Source organism: Lutjanus erythropterus, chromosome 12 (genome assembly GCF_056507025.1).
Source record: "Lutjanus erythropterus isolate fLutEry1 chromosome 12, fLutEry1.hap2, whole genome shotgun sequence".
Taxonomy (NCBI): Eukaryota; Metazoa; Chordata; class Actinopteri; order Lutjaniformes; family Lutjanidae; genus Lutjanus; species Lutjanus erythropterus.
This window is the reverse complement of record NC_139328.1, coordinates 16675584-16693051: the sequence shown is the minus strand read 5'-3', so window position 1 is coordinate 16693051 and position 17468 is coordinate 16675584. Positions and strand designations below refer to the sequence as shown.

At 38.1% G+C, this 17468-nt stretch overlaps 1 protein-coding gene across 1 annotated transcript in view; it reads right to left on the bottom strand.

The window, feature by feature from the left end:
* Nucleotides 1-8329: 8329 nt before the first annotated feature.
* LOC146317812 (uncharacterized) overlaps nucleotides 8330-17468 on the bottom strand; it is a 28597-nt gene continuing 19458 nt past the window's right edge. The window contains exons 27-47 of the mRNA XM_084732924.1: nucleotides 17185-17259; nucleotides 17040-17105; nucleotides 16894-16962; nucleotides 16722-16793; nucleotides 16459-16524; nucleotides 15884-15931; nucleotides 15726-15791; nucleotides 14963-15031; nucleotides 14803-14874; nucleotides 14634-14705; nucleotides 14411-14473; nucleotides 14068-14127; nucleotides 13913-13972; nucleotides 13006-13077; nucleotides 12803-12865; nucleotides 12374-12436; nucleotides 11948-12022; nucleotides 11704-11743; nucleotides 11500-11551; nucleotides 10823-11237; nucleotides 8330-10512 (exon numbers count right to left, since the gene is read on the bottom strand). Of these exons, the coding sequence (XP_084589050.1) occupies nucleotides 8812-10512; nucleotides 10823-11237; nucleotides 11500-11551; nucleotides 11704-11743; nucleotides 11948-12022; nucleotides 12374-12436; nucleotides 12803-12865; nucleotides 13006-13077; nucleotides 13913-13972; nucleotides 14068-14127; nucleotides 14411-14473; nucleotides 14634-14705; nucleotides 14803-14874; nucleotides 14963-15031; nucleotides 15726-15791; nucleotides 15884-15931; nucleotides 16459-16524; nucleotides 16722-16793; nucleotides 16894-16962; nucleotides 17040-17105; nucleotides 17185-17259 (3339 nt within the window). The 3' untranslated portion in view covers nucleotides 8330-8811. The remainder of the gene's footprint in view (nucleotides 10513-10822; nucleotides 11238-11499; nucleotides 11552-11703; nucleotides 11744-11947; nucleotides 12023-12373; nucleotides 12437-12802; nucleotides 12866-13005; nucleotides 13078-13912; nucleotides 13973-14067; nucleotides 14128-14410; nucleotides 14474-14633; nucleotides 14706-14802; nucleotides 14875-14962; nucleotides 15032-15725; nucleotides 15792-15883; nucleotides 15932-16458; nucleotides 16525-16721; nucleotides 16794-16893; nucleotides 16963-17039; nucleotides 17106-17184; nucleotides 17260-17468) is intronic.

The following is a 17468-nucleotide window of genomic DNA, read 5'->3' as shown; positions in this document are numbered from 1 at the left end:
ACCAGTACTTTTACTTGTAATTGAGTAATATTTTAGTAATGACTCAAGTACTCTTTCCACCACTGGCATTAATAAATAAAAATGTTTACACAGTGACAGCAGTGACAACACGTTGAAGAGGCTCATTGTCACAGATACAGATGTGCCTTGACATGCGATCTATCACTGCTTTCCAAAACAAACCACCTGACCAATGATGTCAGTCAGTGTCATAACAGAAACTGGACTGTTGGCTGCTATTATGTTAAAAGAATATTTCAGGAAACACTGGTTTAACTTTCTGGTCTGATTAGTTTTTAAGGGTTTGTTTCTAGTAAGGAAGTTTTGGTTTGTTTCCTGAAGGTGTTGCGCACAACTATAAAGAAATTCCTCCTTGTTTGTACAGTTTGTAAGACGAAAGAGAACACTAACAAAAAATACTACAGCTAATAAATCTACAAATGCTGATGCACTTCAGTTGAGTGTGAAAAGGGGACGAAATTAAAGGAGTTATTGAGATGGTTTTTTTTTTATAAATGTTACTATATGTCAAATCAGATGAATAGGTCACACCAAAACTGACAGGGATTTGGTATTTTTCCTTATATTGCTCCTGTCAGAGTTGAGAAGCCTGCATGAAACTCTCTCCCGGGACGCAGACGGATCAAGTTGCTTTTGTTATCGTTTGATCTTTGAGGCAGGGCGTACCCGGGTTCAACAACTCTAAAAAAAAAAAAAAAAAAAAAAAGAAAGAAGACTTTCCTTTACAAACATGAAGGACACAGTTTGTGTTACATGAGGGAGATCCATCCATCCGTGTTTTTGTAAAAAAGGTCAACATCTGATTTATCAGCACTAAATCGGTTGAACTATAGGTACCTTAACAATTACTCTAAAGCTGAAGTGGAGAGAAAGAGCCAGTTTTTGCCTCTTGAAACTAAATCTCACAGTGAAACTCAACTTGTCCACAGCTGCACTGGTATTGTTCAGTGTAATAGCAGGTTTTTTCTCTCTAAAAGTAAAGGGTATACTTTGTGGTTATATAATATAGTACAAAGTATCACCTGCAGAGCCGGTCCTGACCCCCATGGGGCCCAGTTCTGCTAAGGGGCCCACCAAACTGACCAGAGAGCCATGTAAACTATTTGCCACAGTCACACCTGACTCGAAACCTGTGAGTGACGTCAGTGATGATGACATGTTCTTGTCTTTTCATTTGCAGTCTGAGATTTATTGAATGTTTCAAAGGGGAATTTCCAAGCGGTTTGACGTAAAACTGGCTGGTTCTTGAGTGTTTATTGAGTAAATATTATTCTTTATTATTCAGATAGTTCTTCATAGTAAAACATATTTAGTTTAAAGCATGTTTACCTAATACTGATTTGAGCTCTCTGAGTAATTCTGTTTGCTCCGTATGTGTGGACTGTTTGACCAAAATACACACCTTAAATATGCTGTGATGAGTTATATGTAAAGATAAACAAAACAAATACCAAGAGTGCAAAGTAACACCAGCTACATCATTTCCACTTGCAAAGACCAAATGCGTTGTTTATTGTTTTTACAGAAAAACAATACCGTATAATAACGTATAGTCACAGCCGAATTTACAAGCAGACCTTTATAATTAAGAATTTGTCATAGACAGCGTTTCAGAAAGTTTTTAAGGTTTCTCTTGACTCAACAACTCACAAAATTGGGCTGTTTTTTAAGGAAGTCTTTCTCCAAGGGCAACAAAGAAGTAGCCTGTACTAAATACTGTTGACTGCATTTGCTTGAAAAATGTTGACGTCAATAAAATGTCTTATTTTAGAAATTTAGTGTAAACGGTGCCATAATTTGAAACACAGCTGCTAAATGCTAGCAGGCTGCTACAGCCCCAACAAAGTGTCCTAATGTTTTTGATTTTTAACAAGGAAAGGAACAACTTAATGTCATGTATTTATTGCCGAATTTACAAGAAGGCAGAAAGTATAAAGATGTTTTACATAGCGGGTCCACAAACTTTATTAAGTAGCTCCTTACTAAACAAAACTAAAAAATACGTGATTTTTTAAAAGGAGTCTGGGGATACTGTGGTTCAGTGGCGAAATCTGTTGATACACAAACGTGTGCTGTTTATCCTGGCAGGTCAGTGAGCCCAGGTATGTAACCTGCTCTACAGTGACTCATGTGTAAATCAGCCAGCTGTTTCGTGTGTACTTACAAGACATGTGTTGAATAGGTGGTCCGACATGCTGCTGAATGAACGTGGTCACATGCGTCAAAGGTCCATTCACACCTGTACTCAGAGGTTTCCACCTGACCGAAAGCTGGTCCAATCAGAGAGAAGGAGAAAAAGGTATAGAGGGAAAAAAAAGATATTTAAAAGCTTGAATTTCACACCTGGCAAGTGCACGTGACGTGTGGGGACAGTGTTATTATCTGGGTCCCATCTTCAAAGAGTGCTACCCAGTTTCAATTAAAATTCTTGGAGCCGGATGTCCAAATCAAAGAGTGTAACTCCGCCCTCCCCAGAGATACCTGGTTACATATATAAATTTATAAAACACATGTTGTATTTCTGAGGTGTTACAGGATTTATTCCAATAACACACAGACTGACAGAAAATAGTGACACTGTTCTCTGTTCTACTTTGTTATTCTGATACAATGTTATCTTCTAATCTTGTGAAGGACACTTCCTCATTCTGAGAGGTAATTATTGTCACTTGTCACATATTGTGAACAGGTGAGACATGACTCAGCAGAAAATACGGTGAGCATGTGGAAAATATTTTCAGATGGTATTCATCAACCGGAAACTGGGTGGTCATGATGCCATGATGATGCTTTTTGTTTTTTGTTTTTTAAATCTACAACCTGCACACAGCGCTGTGCTGCAGAAAAAGTCACTGAACACTATCTGGTTTTGTTGCAAGACAAATTTCAGGCAGGACAATAAAGACTGAACTGAACTGAGGTCATGAATGAGCACTTATATCATTACTATTAATAATAATTATTATTATTATTAGCTTTGGTACTTTAAATACTAGGTATTGTATTGTTTTGAAGCATCAATACTTCTGACAACCTTATCTGGAAATAATCACAGTTTAAAAAGAGCTATGTAAATACACACTATTATAAATGTGTATTATATTAGTACACTATGATACATTTTCTGTGTCATCAGAGTTGAGTGGAATATAAATACCTTGTTCTAGTATTAATACATAAAAATCACACTTGGTTTGAAAATGGAAACCCTCATGAGACCAGAAAACTCTTAAGAAAAGAAAAGATTAGGATAAAATTACATCAGCATCACTCATAATAATCTCAATTTAAATACAGAAAATGATTTTTTTTTTTTTTTTCTTTCATTTTTTTGTTAGAATTGGACTGATTGATGGAGGTTTGGTTGTTCTGTTTTGAGAAGATTTGTGTTGAGAATCAGTGATTTATTTAAGAAGCCCTGTACACGCCTCCCAAACTGTGTAATGACCAACAGTTTCCATTACAGGATGGCTCACAGGTCTACATACCCACACTAACTCTACCCTGTTTGTAGTTTTCAGTCTCTGGTCAGGCCTTTATGACTGTTTGATTGACACAAGGTCTGTGGATTATTTTGAGCGACCAGCCAATTTCTCCAAACCTCTGCAACTCTCACCAAAACAGACCAGAGGAAAAAATATGTGTTTTTGATTTTGGAGTGAACTGTCCCTTTAAAGTGCAGTCAGCGATTCTAGAGAATGATGATGATTGAAGACACATTACCAGGTTGTGAAATACTGACGTTTTGGGAATGAGACTCAGCAATCAACTATCTTACCGACCCGTGATTGGGCAACTGTCACAGCCTAGATTTTCTAAAGCCTGAAAACACAAGTCTAGCTCCCTTTCAGACCACTTTTATGCATCTTTTGTTAAATGACACCAAAAATAAACTGCCGTTGCATTCAAATATAATAAGAAAAAAAAGGCACTTAAAGTAATAACCACAAAATATTAAGTCAAAAATAGCTATCTCAGGAAAAATCTCCTGGTTTTTTATAACATGCTACTCACTGTAACTTTGCCTCATAAAATGTGAACACAGGCTTGTTTCAACTGACTTCACAGAGAATCAGTAGTTAAGAGTAATAATAGAAAGAGCCAGTCTTCTTCTGGATTGTCTCATTAACTTATGTTAGTCATTTAGAGGATCAGTATTAAATTAAGACTGTATCACAACCAGTTTAAAAAGTCCTGGTAGTAGCTTTAAATGATTAAAAATAAAAGTGCTCACTGGTGTAAAATGTCTTGTTTCTATCATAGTATTATATATTATATCATTAGATTATTATTACTCATGCATTAATGTAAAAGCAGGACTGTAGAACTGAACTGCAGAACAGAACTTTAATAATTTATTTGCTCAATAACAAACCAGCAAAATAGAAAATAACATTTACCCATATAAAATTACACACAGTGAACATATGAACAGATCAAAGTAAGCCATTGCACAATATTCCAGAAACTTCCAGACATGCAGACAGACAATTCCAGACATCAAACAATGACAAAAATGAAACTATGAAAAAACGATGAGGCAATTCCTGGTTAAAGTGCAGAATTAAAAGTGTAAATAACAGGTAAGAAAAACAAAAATCTGATGACTGAAGTTGCAAAAATGGTCATTATCGTTAAATCATCCTGGTACATCTCCCAGAAGCAGTTTCTGTACAACCTTAGATACAATGACTGCATGAAAAAAATGAACTTTTTCTTTTATAGTGGAATAAATACACTGGTCCACTGGACAACACGATACACACAGTCTATATACAAAGGATACAATATAGACTTAAAACCATGTAGTTTTACCCTGAAACACCTGAAATATATAAAGTACAGACACCATGTAGAAAAATACCTGTTTGAGAAAAAATGGAACAGTTTAAAAATATATATTTAAAGGTGTTATGTTTATCACATCAATACATTATCACTGCATTAAACAAAATAGTAGCAGCCTCTCTACTCTGTATTTTTCATGTATCCTGGTCAGGTTTTACAAGAAATCCGCTTTATAGATTCCTTTAGAGATGCTGTAGCAAAAAGTATTTTTGCACATGAACTAGAGCTTCATCTTTCAGTTGAAAAAGTTGTATGAACGAGATTTAACTCGTAGTGGTTGTACCTAAAAATAGACGCTGTAGCAGATAAATGCGGCTTATCGCCTCCCACAATTTTTGTTTGTTTTCAACAAACAAAAACTCACAGGGTTTCTCCAGCAAATATTAAACTTTTGATAAATATGCTTTTTTAGCAAGGAGCAGTTGGCTCCATATCATACATGCATTAACATTAGGCACGTAACGTTAGCATTAGCATATGCACACTGAGAAAGTTAGTGGTTGCTGTTATCCCTCCTCCTGTTCATACGGGTCATGAAGAGATACAGCTGAAGCTAATGTGAAGCTTCAGCATTAATCAGTCGAGTGGTCTCCAACCTTTTTCTGTGAATACTCCCCTTCTGGAAGTTCAAATTGTAACTTTATTGTATTTTACTTTAATTGAATTCATATGTTGTTTCAGAGTAAATTCTACAAACCTGAGCTTTGACAGCCCAGCCTACATTACTGAATGAATCAATGAATCACATTTTCACAGACGTCTTGTCTTGACAGGAAAAACAAAGGTAGCACTGATGACAGTCACGATGGCTCCTTTTCAGCAGTCCAGAGCAGAAAATAATAATGTTGTTAGTAGCACCTGGATTTCACAAGTCAAAATATGTGCTGAGAATTTAGTTTAAGTCCTTAGTTTAACACTATGATCAATACATTAAATATTACCACACTGGATACGTGACATAACATCATTTTTTAAGGAAGAGCGGGAATAAATTTTATTGAATTAAAACATAATGTGACTGTAAGTTTCGGGTGATTATGGTCTAAAGTTTCCCTCTGCTGCAGATTTGGAAGAACCCCACTTGATTTGGTTCATCTGGCATTACTAAAGCGTCTTAGGTGATCAGATCATGAGTGGACAGCACGCGCTGAGATCTGATCTCTGATCTCCTGGCCTACATTCAGAGGTGGTCTGGGCTGCATCTGACCACATAGTTTCTTTCTGATTTACATGTGGTTCACTGTGATGCCAATTACATGTTTGAACTCTCGTACCTGCCAAGAACAAACCACTGAACCAGAAACCGCAATGTCCCTTTAAAAAAAATTCATGACATTTTCAGAGTGGCATTCATCCTTAAATACAACAAATTAAGTCGATATTCAAACATCATCCAGACTTGTGCGCCTGTGGAGACGTTTTTTAGCTTTGTAAGTGCTGTCAGAGGAACCGACTATCCAACACGTTTTGAAAAATTTGTCCTGGTTTATAAAAGAGTAAACTTTGGTTGAACTTTAAAATGAGGACTTCTTTACAGTTTAGTAAAAATGATCACTTCACAGCCAGAACAGACAGGAGGAACTTATATGACACCTGAGTATTGTTTTAAAGTCAACTGAACATTTAGTTCACATTCAGACATCCTGTTTCTGTTGTAATAAAGAATGTCAGCATGTATTTATATATATATTCTTGATAGTTTTGGAGGAAGAAGGAAAGGAAGAATAAAAGCTATTTGGGGAAATATCACATATTTTCTTATTGACTCAATTAGCTTGAATGACGTTCTGTTTGATTGACAGCTGGATTTAAAGGGTAACTTCAGTATTTTTCCCATGTTTTTTTGTGTGTCAGTGACCAATCCAGGCAACATTTCTTGAAACTGGTCCAGTAGTGAGGGAGAGCGCTGTACTCAGCAGCTGTTAAATGAGCTGCCATATGGCAAACTGCATGCTGTCAAAGTACAGTTGAGGACAAAATTATTAGCCCCTTGATAAAAGGGTTAGGATTAGGGTTAGTTTTTTTTCAAAAGTTTCCCAAGTGCTTTAACTTTGTAATGTTCAAAGCTCATAAAATCAACTTAAAACTGAGAGTTATCTTCCAATTTACAAACAGTATAAAAACTTCAGTAAGGGTTTGAGCTGTCACTTGAGAAAGCATCATGACAAAAACAAAAGAAATCAGTTTAGACTTGAGAAAAAGAATTGATGCTCACAAAGCAGGAGAAGGATATACAAAGTTATCACAGCGTTTCCAAGTGTCAAGTGGCTGTCAGGATGCTTCAGAGCGTCTGGAACTGGGAATCTCGTCAAGGTGGAAGGAATCATGATGAAAGAAGGATATGTGAAGATTTTGAAAGAAAACCTCAAGCAGTCAGCAACAAAACTGGGTCTGGGTCGTCGCTTTGTCTTCCAACACAACAATGACCCAAAACATGCATCACTCCTGATGAAAAACTGCCTCCAGAAGACCAAAGTGAACGTTGCTGACTGGCCTGCACACAGCCCTGACTTGAATCCCATTGAAAATCTGTGGGGTGAACTGAAGACCAAGGTCCATGCCAGAAGTCCATCAAGTCTGGAGGAGCTTGAGAGATTCGCCAAAGAAGACTGGGCTGGGATTCCTCGGGAGATGTGTCTTAGACTTGTTGAAAACTACAACAAACGACTGCAGGCTGTTATCCAGAAAAAAAAGGATACACAACTGACTATTAGCATCAGGGGGCTAATAATTTTGACCATGGTAGTTTTTGTTTTTTGTGAAATAATTTTGTTTCTGTGTCAAAAGTAAAATAATGTAAGCATCCAAAATAAAACTAGGATGTTTGGAAAAGCTAAAAAAAATCCTTGCTCTGTTCAACAGCACTTGGGAAATATTAAATTACATTTTCATAGGGGGGCTAATAATTTCATCTTCATCTGTACATTCACTTAAGTGCTTGTTTTTGCCACGTACAGACTCAGATTGTTATTAAGTGTCTGACAACATTATGGAAAGGATCCCTACATAAACAGACCTTTTTGTTAAAAAGTAAGATACATTCGTTTAACCAGAAATGGCTGTTTTACTGCTGTCGCCAAACACAACAAACTCCCTTTGCAAAACTGTACTTTTAACATTGTCACTTTAATTCAAATTTGACAGGAACAAAACTCACCAAAAATCTGTTGGCTTGTCTTTCCACTGCTCCAACAATCAGCAAGCAGAAGCAGCAGGGAGAAACATCACGTACAGCCACAATATTTTCATATCTAACTCGGTGAATTGAGGGTTTATCTCAACAACCAGAGTTGGTGAAAAACACTTTCCGGCTCGCTGATATTCAAACTGCAGCATAATGGATGGCAGTCTGGATGATGATAAATTTAAATATCCTTTATTAATTCATGGACACACCAGCACATTTCACCTCAGCAGAATCCTCAAAAAAAAAGGTCTCTCTCTGTAGGGATCTTTTTCCATAATGTTGTCACACCTAGAATAACAATCTGAACGTGTCATTTGTTGGGCATACTTGGACGATTTGATGGCTGCAGTGGTCTCACTCAATGCTGGACCAATTTCAAAAATTAGTGTCCTCATTAGTCCCTTGCAGTCATTAATTTGCTTGCTTTAGTGTCAATATTTTAGAACTTTTATTTTATTACTTACATGTACTTTGTACTTTTATGTATCAAATGTTTGAATCTTATCAGTTTATATACTACATGTGCCTGTCTCAAATGCTTTTTATGAACTTATTTTACCTGATTTTTACTGTTTCCTTTGTAAACCTTTTAATCTGGAAAGCATGTTGCGCTTAAGCTTGAAAAGTGCAATATAAATAACATTATTATTATTAGTTCAACACAAAAAATGTGAAAATAGGTTTAAAAATACCGGTTACCCTTTAGAATAATCCAAACCTCATCCTCAATGTGATAATAGTGTACTAACGTGTCTTTAAATATACAGTCCGTCTTCCAGCAGTGTGCCGGATCGTGGTTGAGATCCTTGGTGGCTGTGTCTGTGCTCTCTGTCTCTGTCGCTTCCCCTCCTCTCTCTGTTCCTCCTCTGACTCCCTCCATCCTCTCTCCTCTTCCCCCTCTCCTCCTCCTCTTCCTCAGCCCCTGCTCTCTCAAACTGCCTCCTCGCGCTCTCGATCCTGCTCCCTCGTTTCTCGTCTCCTCTCTCCCTGTGGTCATCATCACGTGGGGCTGCTCCCCTCCTGTGGTGACTCCTCTTTGGGTCAGCTTCGTGTCTCTCTGAGTGCTCCCTCCTTGACGCGTGGCTTCGATGCGATTCCTTCCTCACGTCGCTTCTTCCGTGATCCTCCCTTTTAGATTCTCGTTCATCTTTGCTTTCTCTCCTCTCCTCTCGACTTTTTGCCAACTCAGCTCTCCAGTCCCTCACTCCTCTCTCCTCCTCCGTCCTCCTCCAGCTCTCCGTCCTGTCACTGTGTCTGCTGCCGCCTCTTATTTCTTTATCTGTGTCATGTTGGCTCCCTCTTTCACTCCTGTGGGGTTGATCTTTGTCACTCCTGCTGCTGCTGTGCCTCCATGCACTCCCACTTTCTGCCTCTTTCTCCTTGGTTGTCACGCTCTCATCCTCTCTGCTGATCCTCCTCCTCTCACTTTCTCTCTCAGATGTTTTTCCACTCCACTCCTCTTGTTTTGAATCGCCTGATCTGATCTTAATTTCCTCTTGCTCTTTTCCGGTCTTATTTTTCTCTTTTTCCTTCTCGTCTGTCTTTATTTTTGTACCACTGTCTTCTTTTGCGGTGTCTGTCTTCCTCTCATGCTTTTCTTTTCCAGCTGTGATTCTGTTCTCACTTTCTTTGTCCTTCTTTCCTTTCTGAGATTGTTCTTTTAAAACTTCCTCTTTGACAGCCTCATTTTTATGCTCTTTTTCCTCATCAGAAATCTTCTCTAATGTTGACTCAGACTTGCTTTCTCCCTTGCTTTTTGCCGTCTTACTCTCCTTCTTTCCCTCCTTCTTTTCCTCCTCCTCTTTCTCCTTCTTTTCCTCTGGCTCTCCTTTTTCCTTCATGCTCTTCTCCTCCTTTTTGTCCTTCTTACTTTTCAAATTTTCCTTCTCCATCTCTTTCATCTTCTTCTGCTCCTCCTCCTCCGCCTTCCTGTCCAGTTTCTCCTCCAGGAGGTCCAGCTCCTGCTCCAGCTTGGCCAGCTTCTTAGGATCCGACTCCCAATCGTCTTCCACTTCCACCTCCACCTCCTCGATCTCCTCATACTCCTCCACCTCGATGCCGTCCATGGTCTTCTGCAGCTGCGTCTTCACCTTGTTCAGCTCCAGGAGGCCGTCTTGAAGTTCTTTACACACGTCCCGGATCTTCATGGCAAACTTAGTTTTGGCGCCCTTGCGGAGCTTGTGGGAGTCTTTGGCGAGGAAGAAAACATCCAGAGCGAGGAAGAGGGCTGACATCACCCCTGTGGTGACGCTGATGGCCTGGGCGGCTTTGGCGACGCCTCCTGCAGCACCTAAAACCTGCACGGTGCTGATGAGCTTATCAGTGTTGATCATCAGGGCTTTCCCAGCACGGCCGCCCTCTTTCATCACATGCTTGAGGTTATGGTTCAGAGCCTTTTTGGCAGCACTTTCTGAGAATTTGTCAAAGTCCCACTCCTGCAGGGTGTCCATACCGGCCTATAGGAGACACCGAGACAAAAAAGGAGCATAATAACTGTCTCACAAAGGAGATATGTTTTTCAATAAATATATATGGGTATTGAGAACTGGTACAGGTCAGAACTGAAATATTTAAGCTCCTGGAGAAACAGCACTGCTATTCATATTTATGTAACATTATATAAAGAGCAAAAGCTTCAAAAGTCCACAATAAGTCCTGAAACAAATTAACTTGCTATTTCTGCAAAATAATGTCATCAGCAGTAGCTGGTGAGAGATTTGTGACACCTGTTCAAAGCCTGTGTGAGATTCAGCAACATCTCCTCACCTGCACGAACTCCAAACACTCCCTGATGTCTTTGATCTCCTCCTGGTAGCCCTGGATCATCTTCTCCAGCTTCTTACGATCCATGTTGGAGTGAACTGTATCTGTGATGTTGGCCGTGGCTGAGGTGATGCTGCCTGCTGTCGCCACACTGATCCCCACCGCCGTGACAATAATTGAGGCACCGAAAGTGAACGGAGCCAGAATGAGCCCTGTGATTGTTGCCACGCTGCCTGCGACGCTGGCCACCCCTCCACCCACAGCTGCTGACACCGTTTTCTTGTGGAACTGATCTGCAGCGTCGGCCAGAGCCAAGAGTTCAAGGATGCGGTGCTGTAAGGACGCCCCCCGCTGGTTGAAAAGACGCACAAACAGACGGGCTGCCATGTAGACACGATCAGCTGCCTGCTCCATGGCCCTGAAGACACACATGTAAAGACTTGAAACTCATGAAATAGTGCATCTGTTACATTTAGACTTTTTAAGACCAATTGAAGACCATTGTGAATGCAATTTAAGAACTATTTCACAGCCATTCTGCCAAAAAAGAACAAAGATTATGAACGTGACTTCTCAGAACAGTGGGTACACAGGAGTAAAAAATAACCTCAGAATCCAAACATCATATCTTCTAGGTAATTCTGAATGAAACGTTACTAAAGAGAATAAACTATGCTTACGATTCCTCATCATCCTCCTGGAAATTGGACATCTCGTTCCACTCTGCCCAACCTGGAAAGAGCAGCAGAAATAAAACAATCAGTTGCTATTTTAGATTTATTTCATTTTTTTAAATTATTTTTACATTGAGAGCAACATTAGTTTTTGTGTGTGTGTAAAGTAGTGAACTAGTGAATTTTTTAAGATGACACAATTTGACGAACCTTTGACTGTGTTCCACCACTCAATCAACTCATCAGTTTCCTAAAAGAAAAAAAAACAGAGACTTTTGTCAATGAAAACACAGCCTGCAGTGCTGGTTGCATATGTATTCAGACACATACACAGTATTGACCATACAGACGTGGAGACGTCCTTGTTGTTCAGTTTACAGGGCACCAAATGAAACACGATGCGTCCTGACCAAATAAACCACTGTTCAGGTGTGAAAGCTTCACTAAAACACACCTGCTCATATTCAAGACGGTTGTCTTCAGTGGGGTAAGCTGCCATCTCCACAGGCTGGACCTCGACTGTGCTCTCCTGGAAAACAAACACAACAGCTTTGTGTTGTTACTGTTTTCTGCAGACTGAGGTTTGCATCAGTGAGTTCATTTGCAGATTCTGATATGTTATGTTTGTTATATGTTAGTATTACTATACAGCATTTCTAAACTTTACTTCAATATTCATGTACTTTGCCCAAAATTTTTATTGCTTTAGTTTTATTTAGAGTTAATAAATTTGATTAAGTATTTTTTTTTTCTTTTCAGCTAATTTCACAGCTGCATGATCAACTGAAGAAATAATTCACAAACTGTAATATGTTCATAAATGTTTTTTTTTTTTATGTTTTTTTAATGTATATCTACTATAAAATATCATCATGCTCACCTGTGCTGGGTTCAAATCCTGCATCTCAACAGTCTCCTCAATAATAGGCACCTGGTCTGAACTCTGTGGAGGAAAAGAAAGAATGATTAATGACATTAACGAAGTAATAAGTTCATGTGAAACTTAAGAACACCTTAATCATAAACCCAGTAAACAAGAAAAGGAAAAATGAATTAAGAGATAAGATGTATATCTGTGTCAAAATATGACTCAGATGATCTCCTTATAACCTCTTGACCTCTTGCAAGCTAATAAAAAGTCCCAGTTAGGTAGTTTATATTGTTTTTTCATTTTACGCTTTTTACAAGCCTTTGAATCAATCATAAATTATCTGTAAATTGATTTTGCTCAGGGTTGATGCAGTTAAAGAAAAGGAGCAGGGTGCGAAACAGCAAAGTGAGGAGTAAACTAGAGGAGTTCAGTACATACCTGAGGAGTTAGATTAAGCTTGGGTATTCTGGGCAGAGTTGTCTTGACTCGGAATGACACAACCTGAGAAACAAAACAAGAAAAGATGGATTTATCAATAAGAAAACAACCTCAGAGAGAAAGAGAGAAATCTCAAAGTTCAGCTCCTTTCACCATTCCTGTCATGTCTCTGGATCTTTTTTTTTAAGTGAACAACAACTCACGCGTTGTTTTTTCTTGATGGTTCTCCTGCGTCTCAGCCCACCTCTTTCTGGAGCCTCCATGTCTTCACTTTCCTGCAGATGAAGACAGATCAGCAGCAGAGGTAACTGTTTATTAGCTGCACAAATACATGATCCAGGTGTTTCGATGGATCAATTAACTTGTGCAATGAGAACTCTGATATAACTAAAGCAGTGTTTCTCAAATTAAAAAAAATATCAGCCAAGCATTGTTCATAGAGTAATAAAATAAATATAAATATAAGTTCAATAAAAATGTAAATGTAAGATCAACAAACCACATTTTATTCCCATTTTTAATGCAATCATTATCTGCTGTAAAACCTTGAAAAAGAAGCTTTGGTACTGATTGTAGCAGCACTACAGCTTAAAAGGTGAAGAAAGAAATGAAAAAGAAAGCTGAACCAGCCAACTGAAGACCTCTGAAAGAATGTTTTTAATGGGATTTACCCGAACGTTTCAACAATTAATTGTATCAATGCAACTACAATGCTGTCTTACAGTGTTGTTGCATGATGACAAATTACATTTTCCACAAATTTACTAATGAATATAAACATTCAAAATATATAGGCTTTTTTGTTTGTTTGTTTTGCCCTGGTCAGGGGATACTAGGCTGAAAAAAAAACATCTAATATAATTGAAGTTTCAGCCACTGAACCACTGTTGGCTTCCTTGACAATATCATATAACATATAATCTCATAAAATATGTACATCCTCATCAAAAACTACTTTCTTCTTGGTTACTACCACTACTACTTGGTCTATTGTTCCAACTAATACTGATGGTATTACCCTGATTTTAAAAAGAGACTAAACAAGAGTAAACAGGACCTTTGGTGTTGATGAATAAATTTCATGCCTCTGAGTGGTGATTCTATCTGTACCTGATGTTCAAGTGTTTTGGGCGTCCTCCTGAAAATTCCACCAAACCCTGCTTTTTTCTCCTGTTAAAAAACATAAAACATGAAGCATTAATTTAAGTAACAAAAAATGTCAAAATATGCCGTGGCAGTCAAACAGAGTAATACACTCTACTAACCTTTGAGCTTGTAGCTTCAGACAGATTCTCATTACTGTTTGACAATTCATCAAGATCATCCTTTAAAATAAAAGAAAAAGACAACAAAATAATTATCACTGAAACTTTTGGGTGAGGCTGTTGGGGAACCCTGTTATAAGCAGCCAGTGCAGCTCAACACACAGTCAGAAACCTACTCAGATGTTTAAAAGTAAATATAAACCTGTAAATATTGAAAATGGAAATCTATTTTAAATGTTTGCTGGTGGAGAATCAAACAAAGACTCTACACACTGAGCTGAAAGCTTTGAGTTTGCCTCTGAGTTGCCAAGTTGCATCCACAGATTTAGCGAGTAGCTCTCACCTTTGCAGTTTCTATGAGACTTTCGCAGCTGGAGGACAGTTCCTTTGTGTCACTGAGGGGATCCTGGAAAACAAAAAAGAACTTAAACATTTTGTAGGTAATCGGGTTTGCTTTAACTTGCTGAAGATAATTTTTTGAAGAATTTTACCATAAAATGTAAGTCAGAACTTCGGAGGTGACTTAACCACCACAAATCAATCAACACAAAAGAACATGTCGTTACCTTGGTAGCGATTGAGCGAGGAGCTGGTTTTGGAGACTTTTTGAAGATCCCTGCCAGTCCTCCAGTCTTCTCCTGAAACATATAAATCATTCACACATTAATAGTCAATAATCAATAGCAGAACAGAGAAACACGGGCTGAGACTGTGATCATCAGATAACATTTGTACCTTTGATGTGGTTGCTTCCAACAGATTTTCACGGCTGGTAGATAACTTCTTATCCTCGTCGGAGTCTAATTCCTGAACAGAAAATTAAACATAAAAAGAGGCAAATACAAACTACAGTACAAAGTACAAACTTTATGTGAAAGGGTCATTATTACTGTACCTCATCTGTTGAAGCCCCGTCTGCTGGTTTAGGAGTCTTCTTGAACATCCCACTGAAAATGCTTTTCTCCTGACAACATTAAACAAAGTGACAATAATCTGTAATGTATCATCACTGACAGTAAATTAAACACAGGTTTCTTGCAGGTTTCTTTCAATAACATTACAGCTGCATGAAAGAACATAATTATTTGGCAGATTCTTTACACATCACTGCCCTTTTCCAAAGACAAGTTCAAGCACTTTTCAGGTATTTTTCAAGGTGCATTTTCAAACTTTCCCAGCACTTTTTCATTTCTTAATCACGTTAAATCAAATGTTTTGTGATAAAATTCTACATAAGGGAGACAAATTAAAAGAAAACACTTTAAAGTTTCATGTTTCAAAATGTGATGACGGTGTCTTAAAAGACACTTGGCAAACTATTACTAGACAAGTAACTTAAATTACAATAAAAATCCTTTTCTTTTTTTCCCCATGTCCAAGCCAACGCTCATTGAAACAGCACCATCTCGTAATGCCTTTGTTTGTTAACCTCCAATTTTAATTTCTTTATTTAAAAACTAAACTATTCAGTCATATTCACTATGAAAGTTAATGCAATAACAGCTTCAAGCACCTTATCCAAAATCCTAGCACTTTTAAACCTTTGAAAACATTACATTAAAGTCAAGAGTTTTTATTTAAGTGTTTATATTTATTAATATGTTATAGTGCTGACATTCATTGTTTGGTACAAAAAGCAACACTTCTCAGTACAGTACCTTAGTGTTGCTGTTTTCAGTCAGACTGTCATTACTTGCTGTGAGCTCCCTCTGGCTGTCTTTGTCCTTAAAAAAGAGAAAGAGACAGAATATAAATACAAACAATAGCAGCCACCACAGACAGTGACACGAAAGCGTAACCAGTCACACACACTCACCTCTTTGGGTGTTTTCTTACGAAGCCCACTGAACAACCCACCTTTCTCCTGATGAGAGAAAATCCAAATGAGCGCAAAGTGTTTAACCAATGATAAAAAATGGTTGAAATATAGCCATCTTTACAGTTTAGTTTTGGACACTTTGTTGATAATCTTTTCTCGATTGGCAGATTTGAAAGATTAAAACGATACTTCAACTTGATTTTTACATGACTGTCAACCATGTTTCAAAGCATATAGTCAAGATATTTTCACACTGATTTAATTTCAGCACACCATAAAAAAATGCTGTCGAGTCTGTTTTTTGTAACGTCAGCATTGGTTTGTCTGTTCTGGGCAACTGTAGAAACATGAAAGAGGCTCTGCACACTCTGTAGATATAAATGGCTCATTCTAAGGTAATAAAAACACAATGATTCTTATTTAAGGCGATTATACACAAATGAAAACATACTTGTGAATATTATATTCCAGTTCTGCCATATTCTGCCAATAAACCCCTGTGAATCTTACACACTGGGCCTTTAAACTGTAGGGAGGATGCAGCTGTGAGTGTTCATGAGGTTTACACTGACCTCGTCAAACAGGTCGTCGATGCTGGCTGATCTTTTGAAGATGCTGGCCAGACCTCCTTTTTTCTCCTAAAGCACAGATTTTTATTAGTCCTCCTCTTGAGTGAAAATATTCAGAAACTAAAGAAAAACTTGATTCTGATTCTAGAGTGATAATGACACAGATAATGAAAATACTTCAGGAAATTCTTTGCCTTAGTAACATAACAGCAACCACAGAAAAACTGAGAAAAAATAGCTGGACTATGCCTTTAAGACTGAATTACCTTTGGTGCTGCGGCGTCAGACAGATTCTCACAGCTACCAGATAACTGATTTTCACTGTTCACCTCCAGCTCCTGAACTCAAACCAGAAAGTTGCAAATATCAATAACAACTCCATCGTCTAAATTAGGAAATTTAACTGATGATTTAATCAACTGAATCAAATCACAGCACCTTGTCTGCTGCAGCGCCCTCTGCTGGTTTCTGTGGCTTCTTAAACATGTTGCTAAAAATATTTTTCTCCTGAAAAATAACTTGGTATGAGTGAAAGCTCTGAAGACATTTTTATCTTCAAATTTTAGCTGAATTATGCTGCTCACCTTAGCGATGTTACCCTCAGACAGGTCATCGTCGCTGGCCAACAGCTCCTTCTGAGCCTCTCTGTCCTGAAACAGAGAAAACAAAACAGGTGAAATTGTGCGCAGGATTAGAAACTGATCACACACCCAGGAAACACTTATTCACCGGCAACTCTGATGTTTCTTCAGACGCTTTAGGAGTCTTTTTCCGGAGTCCACTGAATAATCCTCCACTCTTCTCCTGATGAAACAGACAAGAAAATACTTTACAGTATTTACAATCCAAGGTGCTATTTTTGTGAAAAGTCATTAATCATCTTTGGCTTTAAAGGGATAGTTCAAATTATTTGAATTGTGGTTGTATGAAGTTCTTATACATAGTAAGTGTATTACCTACAGTAGATAGCTGTAGACATGCCTGCAGTTTGGAGAAGCAGAAAAGTTTACCAG